We start from the raw sequence: 14,216 nt of genomic DNA on the forward strand, positions 1-14,216 counted from the left end.
TGTGGCTGGATTTAATCGTGTTTCTCTGAGATTCCTTTTCCATCCTCCTGAATCGCATCCCAGTGGATAGAGCTGTAATCCCAAACGTGTGGGCCCGGGTCTGCTTTATGCTCCTGTCTCTGATTCCCACAAGCCTTTACGGGAACCACATTACTGAAACATTGCTGATGGAAGTGATGTGGGGAAAAGACTGATTTGTGGCCAGTCTATAAAGCACCTGCGTTTTTTTCCCTTCTCCTTGAAAAGAATCTACTTGTATTGTTGAATAAATTCCATGTGAAATGTACCGGTTGAGATTTATCGTGGTACCCAGACCTCTGCCTAGTAGAGATCTTGATCTCATTGATCCTGCAGTGGATTCCAAGCGATGCACGGAGGAAAGCCGACCTCCTTGCCCTCAGACGTGTTTACGTAACATGCATGCTGGGGAGATCTGGGCCCGTTCAGTTTCCCACTGCCGCCCGTGTCAGGAAGACCTTCTGGAACTTGTTGGCTGGCCTTGACCCCAGAGGTTTGTGGGAGACACAGCACGTGCCCAGGAAGACTCTGAAAGCGAACCTTTAAATCAGCAGCAAAAGGAGAGGGACAGATCAATAGGGAGGGTCTGTTTATTTCTCTTTCTTCTCTCCAGGCAGAATCCCCAGACGTAACAATGAGATCTGTCTAGTCTACGCCAGATTGATACTATGAAGGGTTATTTGACAAAGATATTTTGATCCACACAGAAAGAGCTTAATTTACATCTGTGTTTGTTCACCTCTTGGGCAGACTTTTAGAAAAAGGAAAATTAACTTCAGCAGGCTCCTCGTGCTCCATTGCTTTTATTAATTTCACCGTTGGCATAAATTTTTGTAGCCTTGACAAATGTTGCCTTATCCTGGGTTTTATTAGGAAGAAAAAGTGCAGGCTCTTACTTAGGGATTCTTACCATTTTTCAAAGATTTAACTGGTTCTGTTATCTTCATGGGCTGACAAAGTTATAAATAAGGAACTTCAGATTTCTGAGACTGTTGGTATCTTACTGTCAGTTGATTGGTATTTTCTTCCCTAAAAAGGAACCAATGAAGCATGTTCATAAATTTCAGATACGGTCATTTCAGAGCAATATCTATATCCAGACCCAAGGTATCTAGACAAGAAGTCTTCACAGCAATGCTGTGTGCTTCTTATAACGTTCTTTGTTGACGAGTGTTTATCAACTTAGAATGAATCAGAATGAGAGCAAGCAAAACCATTAGATAGAACCATTTAATGGAAAGATGAAAAAATAGAAGCCTCTGCTTGTAACTGTTGATGCTACAGAGAGGTCAACTTGCCACCACCCAGGAAATCCAGACTTTTTCAGCAAACTTCAAATAGGATGCTGAAACCAGGCATGAAAAATGATCAGACCCATTTACATTTGCTGAAAATGAACTTATTTCTTTTGCTAAAAACCAGTCTCTACATCCAGTGTGAGGTGATACAGAATTCAAGAGTGTATCTCAAAGTTTCCCATTTTTGTCAGCAGTTAATCCCAACCAGCTTTTCTAGGGGTCCTGTTTTGCATCGTGTAAGTAACACGGTGGAGAAAGGGATTATAAACTTGACTGATAAATGAATTTACTTCCACTTCATTCAAACTGTGATTCCCGGGACACAATTTCATCTCCTGCTAGGAGTCTGTATGCTGTCAGGATCCCATTTCCTGTGTGAGAGGTGACTCCCACGCCTCTCCAGCCTGGCTCCCTGTGGGCTTCATGCCTCAGGTCTGCCTCTGAGTGTCCCCATGTGGGCGGCATCTTCACTGTCACAGACACAGAAGTGAACTGGACTAAACTCCCTGGCCACCTCCCAAACACACTCTCCCTCGCAACTTGCTCCAGAAAAGTAAACGAGTAAGTAAAACTGATTTTCCCATACTTGTCCCACTTTTCAACTTATGGTAAAATCAGAAACCCAGTTGATTGTCAGATGCAAGCTACCCTCTCCCCTGGCTACCCCCGGAACCCAGGTACGCCCCTTCACCTCCCAGCACCCGAGTTCATCACAGCCTCAGTCTCTGGGCCCCTTCAACAGCCTCCTCACCCTGGCTGATGGACTAAATGCAGGTTATCAGTGAAGGGGTGAAGGCAGACCTTTGTTTAAAGGCATGCTAGCTTTCTCCATTCCATTTATCATCTTGTTTCTGTGATAACACTGTCTGAAATTAAATGTGAGTCTTCTGACTTGACTCGTGAGCAGTGGTCCTGAAACAGGGGCAGGAGTGCCTGTTTTCTTTTAAATGTTTTTCCCTCCCAGCTTGCCTCCCTTGGTAGAAGAGGAAACTCTGCTTTCTCTTTGAAAAGTCAGATCTTCCAGGTCGTTTTAACATGTGTTCCTCATGGGCCTTGCAGATGAGCTCGCACACCTCGGGGCGGGTGATCGGGGCTCGGTTTTTATTTTGGGCTCACACCACTTTCGTGCCTCAGCCACACAGGGGACACCGTCCCGTATTCCTCCTTTTCTTGTGCTGAGTCCCCCTCTCCTTCCGTCCTCACTTGCCCTCCACCCCTGGCTGCTGGTGCCCAGAGAGGGGCTTAGATGGGGCAGACAGAAAGATGTTGGTCCCCAGCCCCGGCAGACCCCTGCGCCTTCTTTATCCAGATGGAGGAAGCGAACTGCCTTACTGTCATTCAGGCAGTTAAACTCCGAGATGGTGGACGGAGCTGTTTCCCTGGAGCTGTCTCACCTCTGGACTTCAGTTTCCTAAGAGATTAGCCAAGCGTGAGTTTGACAATGTGGAGCTCAGAAGAAAATGCGTGTGGTTTGGCACTTTGTAGCTATTCTTTGTGGACCCAGGAGACTAGGTTGTGACTCGCAGCCATGGTGAAAGTTTTATACCCCTGTTTTCATGTACAGATAGCACAGTTTATCTTTGAATCCTATTTACTGCAGTACCAGTAAGTACTTCCAAAAGAGCCGCGCACTGCCGGCGCCCCTGGTCCACCCCGTGCTCGTGGGGCGCCCGCACTCAAGCCTTTGGATGAGTATTGCTCACTGCTGAAATATGAGAAGAATGCGAAATTTCCTTGGAGCCACTTTATTGCACAGAATCATTCCAAAGGAAGGCTCTGAATACACGACAATTTCCTTAAAGATTTGGATGGGGCTGTCTGCATATAAACGTCTCCATTATGTGCATGAGGGACTCATGAATCCTACCAACCAGTCCTTCAGAGGGGAAAAAAAGCAGAATCTGAGTTTCAGTTATGCAAAGACAGAGAGGGGAAAAGAGCATCTATCCTGGTCTCTATCTTTTGTGACTTTCATTTTTTTTCTCCTTTCATCGCGCGCATAATAAAGCAGCGGGGAAAGGAGGGGTGAGGCTGGGGGCCGAGCGCGGCTGTCCTGAGTGACCTAGCAAGGTCCCTGCCTGAGTCCTGCTCTCTGCCGGTCCAGCTCTGTCCCTCCCCGGGGGTGCAGCCGAGACAGGACAGGCTCTGTCTGTCCCCCGCGGACCCGCAGAGCCAAGGGGACTCCCGGGACGGCCTGAGCTTTCCCTTTCGTACGAAGTCCCCCGTCCATTTAGCTAGGCTCTGAGACACAGCGCCCCCTGCGCTCTCCGGAACCCTGTGGGGGAGGCCTTGTCCCACCAGGGTTTGCAGCGCCGTGGTTTCTAGGTGGTGTTACAGCCTCCTGTGCCTCCTGGAGGCCGAGGTTGGATGGCTGTGAGGGTGATGTGCTTGCTCTTCCAGCGGGACTGGCTTTCCTTGGAAGCAGTTTCTTCGTAAAGTAATAAATGAATTTTGACTGGTAAGATTACAGGTCCAGGAGGAGAGTCTCCTCAGATGGCAGCTCACTTAGCAGCCTCAAAATAGAGGGCACAGGTCATGCCATGAGTCCTTCTCAAGTCGGTAATGCAAAAATACTCTGGAGGAAGGCTGAGAGGAAAGGACAGGTGAGCATTAAAAGCAGGAATGGGGGTACCGATTAGAAGATGTTGGGTACTGTCAAAACTAGGTGCTAACATACCTTGTTCACTTACCTTCAAAACCAGCGAGAGGAGAGAGAGGAGAGAGGCAGAGAGAGAGGTTGACACTACGTCCGTGCTCTGCGGGTGAGAAGCCAGGAGAGCTCAGTGTCGTGGTGCGGTCACCGCCAGGCCCGGGGACTTGCTGAAACCGCCCCCCAGCAGGCAGGCCGCCGTGCGAGGCTGGTGCTCCTCCCAGCACAGCGCGACGCCTCCCGGAGCCGGGCCTGGAGAGCAGACGGCAGTGGCAGCTGGAGCGGCTGGAAAGGGCTGTACTAGAAAGAAAGGCATGAGTGACGTGGAGGCTGGGGTCTGGGGGGGGGCGAGTGACGAGGAGGGTGGAGTCCGGGGGGGGCGAGTGATGTGGAGGGTGGGGTGGGAGGGGCGAGTGACGTGGAGGCTGGGGTTCGGGAGCACAGTGGGAGGAGGGGAGGAGGAGAGCACCGTGGGAGCACCTGGAAATCTGCCGCAAGTCAGAGGGTCTCTCGGGCGAGGAAGACGTCCTTCCGAGCACGGGGAGGACTTCCCAGGGGTTCGACACGTGCGATCATCTGTAAGGCGTTTGGTTTTCTGTTCCTGTCTTTTCTGCACATTAAGTTCTCATGTTAACTTAGGGCAAAAAGAAAATGTGTGAGTTATCACAGTCCAGACTATTATTATTTTTCTAGCTGTGGCCAGCTCACTGGCTATAATTTTTTTAAATGAAAACAAAAACCAAGCCTTGTACTTACATGTATTAAAACTAGTTTTCCTTGTAGGATGTGCGATTTTGAAATGTTCGGGCACAGCTCCGGCTTGTGCACTGTGCTACGTTCTGAATCGTGTTGTGCCACCACCTCCCTGCCGTGGGGAGGGGTGATGTCAGGGGGGATAGGACTCTCGCCCCTGTGCACAGGTAACCGGCTGCAGGTCCCTCTCCCCACAGCCGGTGGGTGGAGGCCGCTTAGGAAGCAGGAAAAGCTTCAGCCCCCTTCCCGCTGCTCACCCAGCGGCCGGGGAAGTGTGACCGGGGGCCCAGAGGGGCCCAGAGCTCACGCACACCCCGCAGTGATGACACCCCTCTTCTTTCATGGCACAGGAGGCTGAGCCGGGACCCGGCTCCTCCCGCTTGGCAGTGCCGAGGCCACGCCTCCTCCCGCTGCTGGGCGGTGTCAGAGGAAGGACGTCCGCTAACACGGAAGGTCTGGTTGGAAATCTCAACACCGCCCCCTCAGCTGACAGAGCAGCGAGGTGCGGAAGGAGCCGCAGCACCGCCAGCCAGGGCTCTGCTCGTTGGCAGACACGCGAACCCGCCCCGGCAGAGCGCGCGTTCTCTGCAGGCACGTGCGTCAGGACCACATGCTGGACCGCAGACCAAAGCTCAAGTTCAGAAGGAAGGAGATCGTGCGGACTGGGGCGTCCCTACCACAGTGGAGTCGAACTAGAAATCAAGAACAGGAAGATCTCCAACTGCTTGGACACTAAACAGTGCCCTTCGAAATAACCCGCAAATCAGAAAGGCGGCCTCAAAGCATATGCTGAACTGAATGAGAATGAAAATAGAACATACTAGACTCGTGAGGCAGACGTAAAACAGGGCCAAGAGGAAAATTCATAGCACTAAGTGCACCTATTAGCAAAGAGGAAAGTCTCGAGTCAGGATCTAAGCTCCCACGTCAACAGCCTAGAAAAAGGAAAGTAAAATAAACGCAGAGCGAGCAAGCACTAGGCCATAGCCGGGAGCCAAGCGAATGGATCTGAGAGCTGGTTCTTTAAAAATAACCATAAAATGACAGACCCCCTAGTAGGAATGACAAAGGAAGCAGAGAAGAAACACAAATCCTTACTATCAGGAATAAAGCAGGAAAAGTCACTCCAGAGCCCGCAGTCCACAGAAAGGTCAAAAGGCAGTGAATCCTACCAACAGCTGTCACGGGGAAATTTGACAACGTGGGTGAAATGGCCCAGTTCCTCAGAAAACACAAGCTGTGCCATTTCACCAGACACGGAGCAGAGTCCTGAGTCTTCGCTGCATGAACGCGGAGATCCTGGTTGTGATGGTTTTGTAGGATGTTGTCATGGGAGGGAATTGGGTAAAGGGTCCACAGCATCCATCTGCGTTATTTCTTAGAACTGCAAGTGAATCTGCAATTAACTTAAGATTAAAAGCTTAGGTGTTTCAAGGGGGGTGGGAGCAGGTTATATGCGGACATAGTAAGTAGGCAGGAGTGGCTCTCATTTATTCAGATGTTCACACTACCCTTGACAAGGTCAATACCAAACCTTATTGGATTGGGGGCATTATCATGGTTAAAAGACTAGCTTTGAAATCAGGTTGTATTGTATTCTTAAAATGAAAAAAAATCTCATATATGCACACACGTATGTGTGCTGTGTGCCTGTCTCTCTCTGTTCATCCACAGGAACGTCCTAGCTCAGTAGTAACTGTGCACCACTGCGCCTCTAATTTCAGTTTTTCCGTAGAATGGGAAGGGGCTCCTTGATTCCAGATTTGGGGCCACAGTGAAAAACACATGATTTGGAACCATGTGTTAACATTCCGCTAATGCCAAGTTTATGTAACACATCCTCAGTCATTTGCGTTATTGTATTAACCTTGGTAAAAGAACTCAGCTATTTTGGGTAGTGTCTCATACTTCTGCTGAGCTGTCATCTCAAATCCCGTCCCTGTTGTGGTCCTCTGTATCTCAGGAATAGGGTCAGAAGCTCTTCAACGCCAAACGCCTTTGCAGGATATTAATTGAACACATCCTCAAAGACTTAAAGAGCTAAAGCCGTTTTCCCATTATCACAAAAGAAATTAAGCTTCAAGATTCATTAATTTTATACAAAATAAATGTTTTGCTAAATTCTGTACTTCCTGCAAGCATCAAACAGCCCTCTAGCGTTTGCACTTGTGTGGATATGTTAAATGTCTTCTAGGTAACTTGGCCAGTTGGATTCTCCAGCTGGGAAGTTTTGAACTTTAGGTTTTTGTTTTGTTTTGTTTAACATTTTTTATTGATTTATAATCATTTTACAATGTGTCAAATTCCAGTGTAGAGCACAATTTTTCAGTTATACATGAACATATATATATTCACTGTCACATTTTTTTCTCTGTGAGCTACGACAGGATCTTGTATATATTTCCCTGTGCTACACAGTATAATCTTGTTTATCTATTCTACAATTTTGAAATCCCAGTCTATCTCTTCCACCACGAATTTGTGGTTGCCAAGGGGGCAGGGGGTGGGAAGAGAGAGATTGAACTTTAGTTTTAATGGGAGACCTTTAGGTTTTGCTCCAAGTATCCTAGTACAACCAGGGTACCATTCGGGAGAATCTTCCAGAGCACAGGCTTGTGATAATGAAATCTCATCAGCCTAATCTTAATTAAAGGGGCAGTCTTAAGCTATATGCAGTCACAGTATAACAAAACCTTTTGTTTGCTTCCCTACAAAGTTATTGAATCTGCCCAGTGTGGGGGGCGTTTTTGCTAGTAGCTGCAGAGACAGGGGTGAGCAATCCAAAGTCACTGCCCTCAAAGTTCAGGGGGAGTTTTTCTGCAGGAGCCAGGATGCGCCATCACTAAACAAGGCCACATCAGGAGCACTGACAGCAAGGGGTGTATTCAGAGAAAAGCAGGTAGTTCGTGTGTGTGTGTGTGTGTGGGGGTGTGTGTGTTTAATTTCAAATCATCAGACTCCCATGAAAAGAGCAGGCTAGCACCGTAGACTGGGACCATACTGAGGAGGACCCCACACTGCAGGATGAGCTCTGGGACTTTAAATAACCTGCCAAAGTCCACAAAGATCCCATAGTGGCTTTGATGGGTGTCTGTGGTGTCACTGGGCACTGCTGTCTCTAATATAGGAAGGCATGGAGAAGCCAAACCCCGGTTCCGCGATGTGCTGGGCACTGGGGACAGATAACCCCTCCCGGTGGAGCTGTCCAGCGCACTGTAGGGAGCTCACCAGCATCCGTGTCCGCCCGGCCCCTCAACTGCAACAAACACAAAAATCCCCGGACACTGGCACGTGTCACCATCACCCTGATTGAGAACAGCTGCTCTAGATGATATGTAATTGCTTATATTCAACAATGTATAATATGTAGCATGATCTACAGCTCACGTTTTAATATTCGTCACCCATGTTCTGGCACAAGAGCAAACTGGGTGACTCGATAATGATTGAGAAGTGTCTGAAGGTCGTCCAGCTGTTGGGCACTGACGCGGGGCTTCACCAGTCTTCAGATCCAAATTCAAATTGGAAAATCTGGGAACCTGCAGATTGTCTTGTGATTTCTGCGCCATTTAGGCTCTTGTGACAGCAAAGAATAAAATCCCAGTGGAGCTTTATTGTGATGACTGGGGTTTGAAAGCCCTTTAAGACCAATGCTCATTTGGGGTCACATGGGCACTCAGCCTCTTTCTCATGGATCCTCTCTGTCTAGTTCCCTCCTGCTGTCCATAGGACAGTCTCCTCTGGGCTCTCTAGTTAAAATTTCCAAAAAAATGAGGTGACTATCACCTCTATTGGTCCAACCACCCACACTCCCCCACGGCTGACGCAGCAGGAAGAGGCATCGTTGGTCAGCTGCCCTACGGGGCTCAGTCCTGGTCCACACAGGGTAGAGGACAGCCTGTGACACCCGACCCTGGTGCCAAGGGGCCCCAAAGCAGTTCCCCAAGAAGCAGCAGCGGCTGTTGAAACCGATAAGCCTCCTGGCTGATGCAGCCTCGGGGACCACACTGGGAGCTCACACTGAGCCGAGACAGAGAGGCGGTAAAACCAAGGCTGTGTACAAAACTCAGGTCCCCAGGCCAGACAGTAAAGTTGTTTAAATCTATTCCTAAGTAAACTGTGGTGAAGAAAACTGCCCTTTGAATAATCCCACATTCATTGTTTCCTGAGTCTTCTTCATTTTAAAGACTTCAGATTTATTGCTTGAAGGGTCCAAGGGAACCCTTATGACGGAGGCCGTTCTGCTTCTCAAGCTGACGTCTCGCTTCTTTCCCAAGGCAAGGAAGTCTTTCTACTTGGTTTAGAGAGTTTTCTGAGCAGGTGAGCGTTTTTTAAAATTAAGGGAATGCAGCGGATGTGAGTCCCACCACCTTCTCCTAAACTTCCGATGGGAGGAGGGCTTTGCCAGGCAGAACAGGACAGGCGTCCCTCGTTCACGTGCAGACCGCGAGCCGGGGACGCGAGCTTTGTACTTGCTGGCAGCGGGAACTCTGAGACCTGGAGATGCTGCTTTTGTGAATAATTTAAAACTGCTGCCGAGTCAAGCTATTCTTTAAAGGAAATTACTTCCGTGGTCACGTTTAACCACTAGTAATTACACTGTTTTCTTCTATTACAGGTAATGTATGAAACTGTTGGAGCAATTGAAAAAAATAAAGATTCCCTTTCACAGAACCTTCTATTTGTGATGAAAAGTAAGTCCACCCCCTGCCGCCACCCACTGTGGTTCACATGCCACCCATTCCCTTTTTCTCTGTCTCTGAACAGTGTCCTATAAAACATGCCGCCAGCTAAGGGGTAATTGAAATATCTTTTGCATTCTAATGCCCAGAATAATAAGGAATGGCTCTGGCCGTGCTACACATTGGGTACAATTTAATTTGGAGCCTAGTAGAAACCATAATTTAACTAAGCTTTTAGCAGATAGAAATATAAAATACCTTCCCCACTGTAGCAGTATGAATATTAAAAAGCTCTTCCATGGAGACTGATGAAGACGAATAGGGCTTCCCAGTTTATTTAGGCCACAGCAGGGTGAATTCCACTACTTAAGTTGACTCCAGAGCACACCTAAGGGTAGTATTTTATTCTGTGTACTTCCAGTTGCAAAGAACTAGTGCTCCCAAAATAGAACGAGCATAAAAATTTATATATACATACAGACCTGCATACACGTGTGTGTCAATATAAATTTACAGGCGCCATCCACTTAGTGAAGCTTGGCACTTCATGTACCTCTGTCTCTAATTCTGTGCTGCGCGTAAAGCTGAGTGCTCTACTTACATGCGGTATAATTAATAGATGTATATGATTCTAGCTCTTTAGTCATTATTTCCTTAATAACTGTTCTTCAGTGATTCACATTTTCCTAATAATGAATTAAATTTCCTCTTCAGTGAATTAAAATTATCGTCTTTTGTGCTTTACGTTGCTTTAAGTGAGATGGAGTCATTTATCATTCCTGGGGAAAGAAGCAGATGATAGCCTTTCATGAAATAGTTGGATGCCTTTGAGCTGGAAATAAGAGCTCCATATCACTTCTGGCTGGAGGAGCACATTTACCTTAAATCAAATGGCAGTGTTGCGACATACTGGTCTTCAAGGGGAGTTGCACGGCTTGCCTCTCAGAACGGATGGTTATTGAGTTCTCTGACGGGCAGAGACTAATGATGAAAGCTCGGACTGAGCATAAGCCCACGTGAGAGAAAGAATTGAGATAATTCATCCTATCGATTATCACTGGAAACACCTTCCTTCCAGTTTTTAAATATTTGGACTTTCATTTATAACAGACTTCCGTTTAATCCATATATTCTGTGAAGACCTAACATACAGGGTGTTTTCAAAGTTGGAGCAATGCCTCCCTTGTTCTTATGTTTCATGGTGGCAGAATACATGTTTAGGATGAAAGCATGGTGGCTAGTGATGGTGCAACCCTGCATGTGTTCATGGAGTCCCTGTATTTTGAAGGCATTCTTTTTGTGTATACTTGCCAGCAAGTATACACCGAGAGAGAACAGGTGGATCTTGTTTTATTCGAAATACTTTAGACCATAGGTACCTCTGAGCAAGAGGACAAAGTTTACAATGTGTCCTTTTATGTCCTTACAAGAGGGAGCAAGCTTTTTCTGCAAAGGACTAGAGAATAAATAGTTTAGGCTTTGTGAGCCATAGCATCTCTGTTGCAACTACTCAACTCTGCTGTTACAATAAGGAAGCAGCCACAGACAATACAAATGGATGTGGCTGGGTTCCAATAAAGCTTTATTGACAAAAACAGGCAGTGGCCTAGATTTGGCCCACAGGTCAGAGTGGCTCACCTATTCCGTCATATAGGCCAAAGATGCCTGGTTGTGATAGTATTTTATGAATCTGTGGAATGTTTTGACACTACCAATAGTTATTAAAAGCAAGTGTAATTTGCAGATAATAATAATGATTTGTTTCCAGGCACTTTGCTAAGCACTTTGCTTATGGCATGTGATTTAATTTCATATTATCGGGAGGCTCCGAGCTGAGGAAGGAGACAGGGTCTGCTGTAGGGTCCGGACTAACAGACCTGTGTCTTGTGAGACACCTGACCAGGGAAGACAGGGCGCCGGGCAGCTCAGCTCACACAGAAACATAGTGAGTGCCCTCGTCTGTGCCTGAGACAGAAATGAAGTCCACTTGACTCCGAAAAAGGCAGAAAGAGTTAAAACCCAGACTCTTCAGTCTGCTTATAAGTAGAGGAAAGCTTATGATTTACCATTAATGATGATGTTAATGATTTTGAGCATCTCTGCGTGCCTGCTCATAGACTTGGGCACCTATGTTAGCTTATCTCATTTACGGACAGAAAGATGCCTAGTGCCGTGTGCATGAGCCCCAGAGAGGGGTGCTTCCCATGCCATTGTGTGCTCAGAGGGACATGAAGGGAGGTGCCAGCTGCAGGTGACTCCCAGACGCAGGGAAGGAGGCTAGAGCCATGCCTTCAGCAGGGGCTTCTTATCAGGTTCTGCGATTAGGGGCAACACGGTGGCCAAATTTCTTTTTTTTTTCTTCATTAAAATTTTTTTTTTTACCTGAAGTATTTCATTTATTTGTCATAATATCCTTTATGTGATATTTTTTAAAATTTTATTTTATTGAATTATAGTCAGTTTACAATGCTGTGTCAATTTCCAGTGTAGAGCACACTTTTTTGAATTTCTCTTTTTATGTCCCGAAGAACCTGCTCCCACCTCCCACTTGCTCAGCTTGTGGGCGGGGCTCGGGTGCTAGGGTCGCAGCATGCTGGCTTCTCCCTGGCAGTAGGTAGACGCTGGTCCTACTTGGCTCTCATGCACATGGTTCAGAGAAAGGACAGAAACTGGTCAGTTATGTGTTTTGGGTCATAGTTATGTCTAATGTTTCTAGATCTAGTAAAGGCTTTTTTCCCAATTATGGGAATCCCCTGTTACATCGTCTATCTGTGGTTCTATCCATCTATAGACTGGCTATAAATAAAAATAATATTTTTATATCTAAAACATGCTGTACACCAGAACTTGATACACCGTAACTGACTATACTTCAATAAAATATATATAAAGAACATTTTAATTTGGTTAAAGGGGCATAGTATTATCTGTTTATTGTTTAACTGTTTATTTTGAAATGATTTCAAACTTCAAGTTATAAAGTTAGTACAAAGAGCTCCCACATGCCCTCCCCCAGATTTCTTCCGTGCCCTTTCCTGTTTTCTCTTGCTCCTTTTCTCTCTTCCTCGCTTTTTCCTCCTCTGTACGTGTGTGTGTGCGCGCGCGTGCTTGCGTGTATGTACGTACATTTCTGAACCACGGGAGAGTGACCGAATGTGCCCTTATGCCTCAGTACTTCCATGCATGCCCTGAGACCGGGGACGCCCCCCCACACAACCTCAGTGAGGTCCCAGCACATGTAGCACTGCTGTGCTGCCCACGGCTAACTCGGAGTTTGTGTCAGCCTTTACTGGTGACCCACCGATGCCCTCCACAGTGACTCCCCCAGTTCACCGCCCTTTGCTGCATTTCTTGCCACTTCTCATTTGTCTCCTTTGATCTGGGACGTGTCCTCAGCTCTTATTTTTCTTCATGACATTAATATTTAAAAAGAAAAAAGAAAGGCCAGCTTTTGGAGAACGTCCCTCAGTCTGGGCTTATGTGCTGTCTCCTCGCATTGGAGTCAGTTTTCTCCTTTTTGGCAGGAGCCACGTGGAGGAGAGGAGGGAGGTGTCTGTCTCAGCGCATCATGTTCGGGGGCGCATAGCGACCGGTGGAAAGGTCAGCGGGGACCTTCACCTTGAGCACTTTGTTAAAGCGGTGTCCTGCAGGGTTCCCTAAATCACTGTTTTCTTTGTAATTGATAACTGACTTGTAAGGAAGTACTTGAGACAATATAGTCTCTCTCACCAAACTTTCACTTGTTTTGCATATGTTAATGGTTCTTACCTAAATCAGTAATTTCTCTTTTGGTTGCAAAATGGTAATTTTCTAACCCCATCGACAGTGACATTCTACTGTAAGAATGACTCTTTTTTTTTTTAACTGAAGTATTGTCAGTTACAATGTGTCAGTTTCTGGTGTGCAGCACAGCGTCCCAGCTGTGCACATGCAGACATAGGTTCCTATCTATGTAAGAACTTCCCTTTCTGATTCCTTCATTCATTCGTTCTTTCATTTATCATCAGACGGACTCATGGATTCTTATTTTATTTAAGGAACCGTAATACATTACTGTCATTATTTTGTCAGTAAAACTGCCCAAGACTTGCCCAGGGAGGACCCTCCAAGCTAGCCCCCCGTCCTTCTGATAGCTTCTCACATCTTTTCAGCGCTTTTTTACGTTCTGGCCTTCCAAAATGTTCCAGGGTCCTCTGCTTCGCCTCGGCTCTAGAATCAGCCATTTATCCAAGAAGCCTTATTTCATTGTAGAGGAGAATGGAGTCAAGAAACACTAAGAAATGGGGTCACTGTGAGCCCATTGCTACTGGGATGTTATTGCTTTCAGACCCTTTCAGAACTAGAAAATTTAAGACATAGGTGTAGATTTTACATGTATATGTTTGTGTGTGTGTATTGCTGTGTATTGAAAGTCATGAATTTACCATGACACCTGTAATTGCAGCCCAACACCACAGGCTCCTTTTTGCCTTCCTGTCATTCGTAGTTGTATGTGCCTTTGCTGGCCCCCCTGGCCCCCTCCTGGCTGGCTCACATGGGCCCCGCCTGCTCGCGTGGCTGATAAATGTACTAACTGGGCAAGCAGGGTGGTCTGAGTGCAGAAGCGGCAGCGGCCGGGGCGCCTGGTGACTGCCCGTCGCTCACGGTCTGACGGGAGGAGCCCGAATTCTGTATGTCTGTTACATCGCATTTGAGCCGGTAGGAATCCACAAAGCAGGGACTGTCACGGTTATTTCAGGGAAAAGGGAGTTAGGGCTTCAGAACTGTCTACATACAGATAGAAGTGACGCAAGAACCATGCCTTCTGGAGCCGTG

The 14,216-nt window shown here is 46.9% G+C and overlaps 1 protein-coding gene across 1 annotated transcript in view; it reads left to right on the forward strand.

The window, feature by feature from the left end:
* LOC140694373 (unconventional myosin-XVI-like) overlaps positions 1-14,216 on the forward strand; it is a 272,327-nt gene that overhangs the window by 138,195 nt on the left and 119,916 nt on the right. The window contains exon 17 of the mRNA XM_072957644.1: positions 9,338-9,413. Coding sequence (XP_072813745.1) covers positions 9,338-9,413 — 76 coding nt within the window. The remainder of the gene's footprint in view (positions 1-9,337; positions 9,414-14,216) is intronic.

The sequence above is a fragment of the Vicugna pacos genome, unplaced genomic scaffold, assembly GCF_048564905.1.
Source record: "Vicugna pacos unplaced genomic scaffold, VicPac4 scaffold_21, whole genome shotgun sequence".
Classification (NCBI taxonomy): Eukaryota; Metazoa; Chordata; class Mammalia; order Artiodactyla; family Camelidae; genus Vicugna; species Vicugna pacos.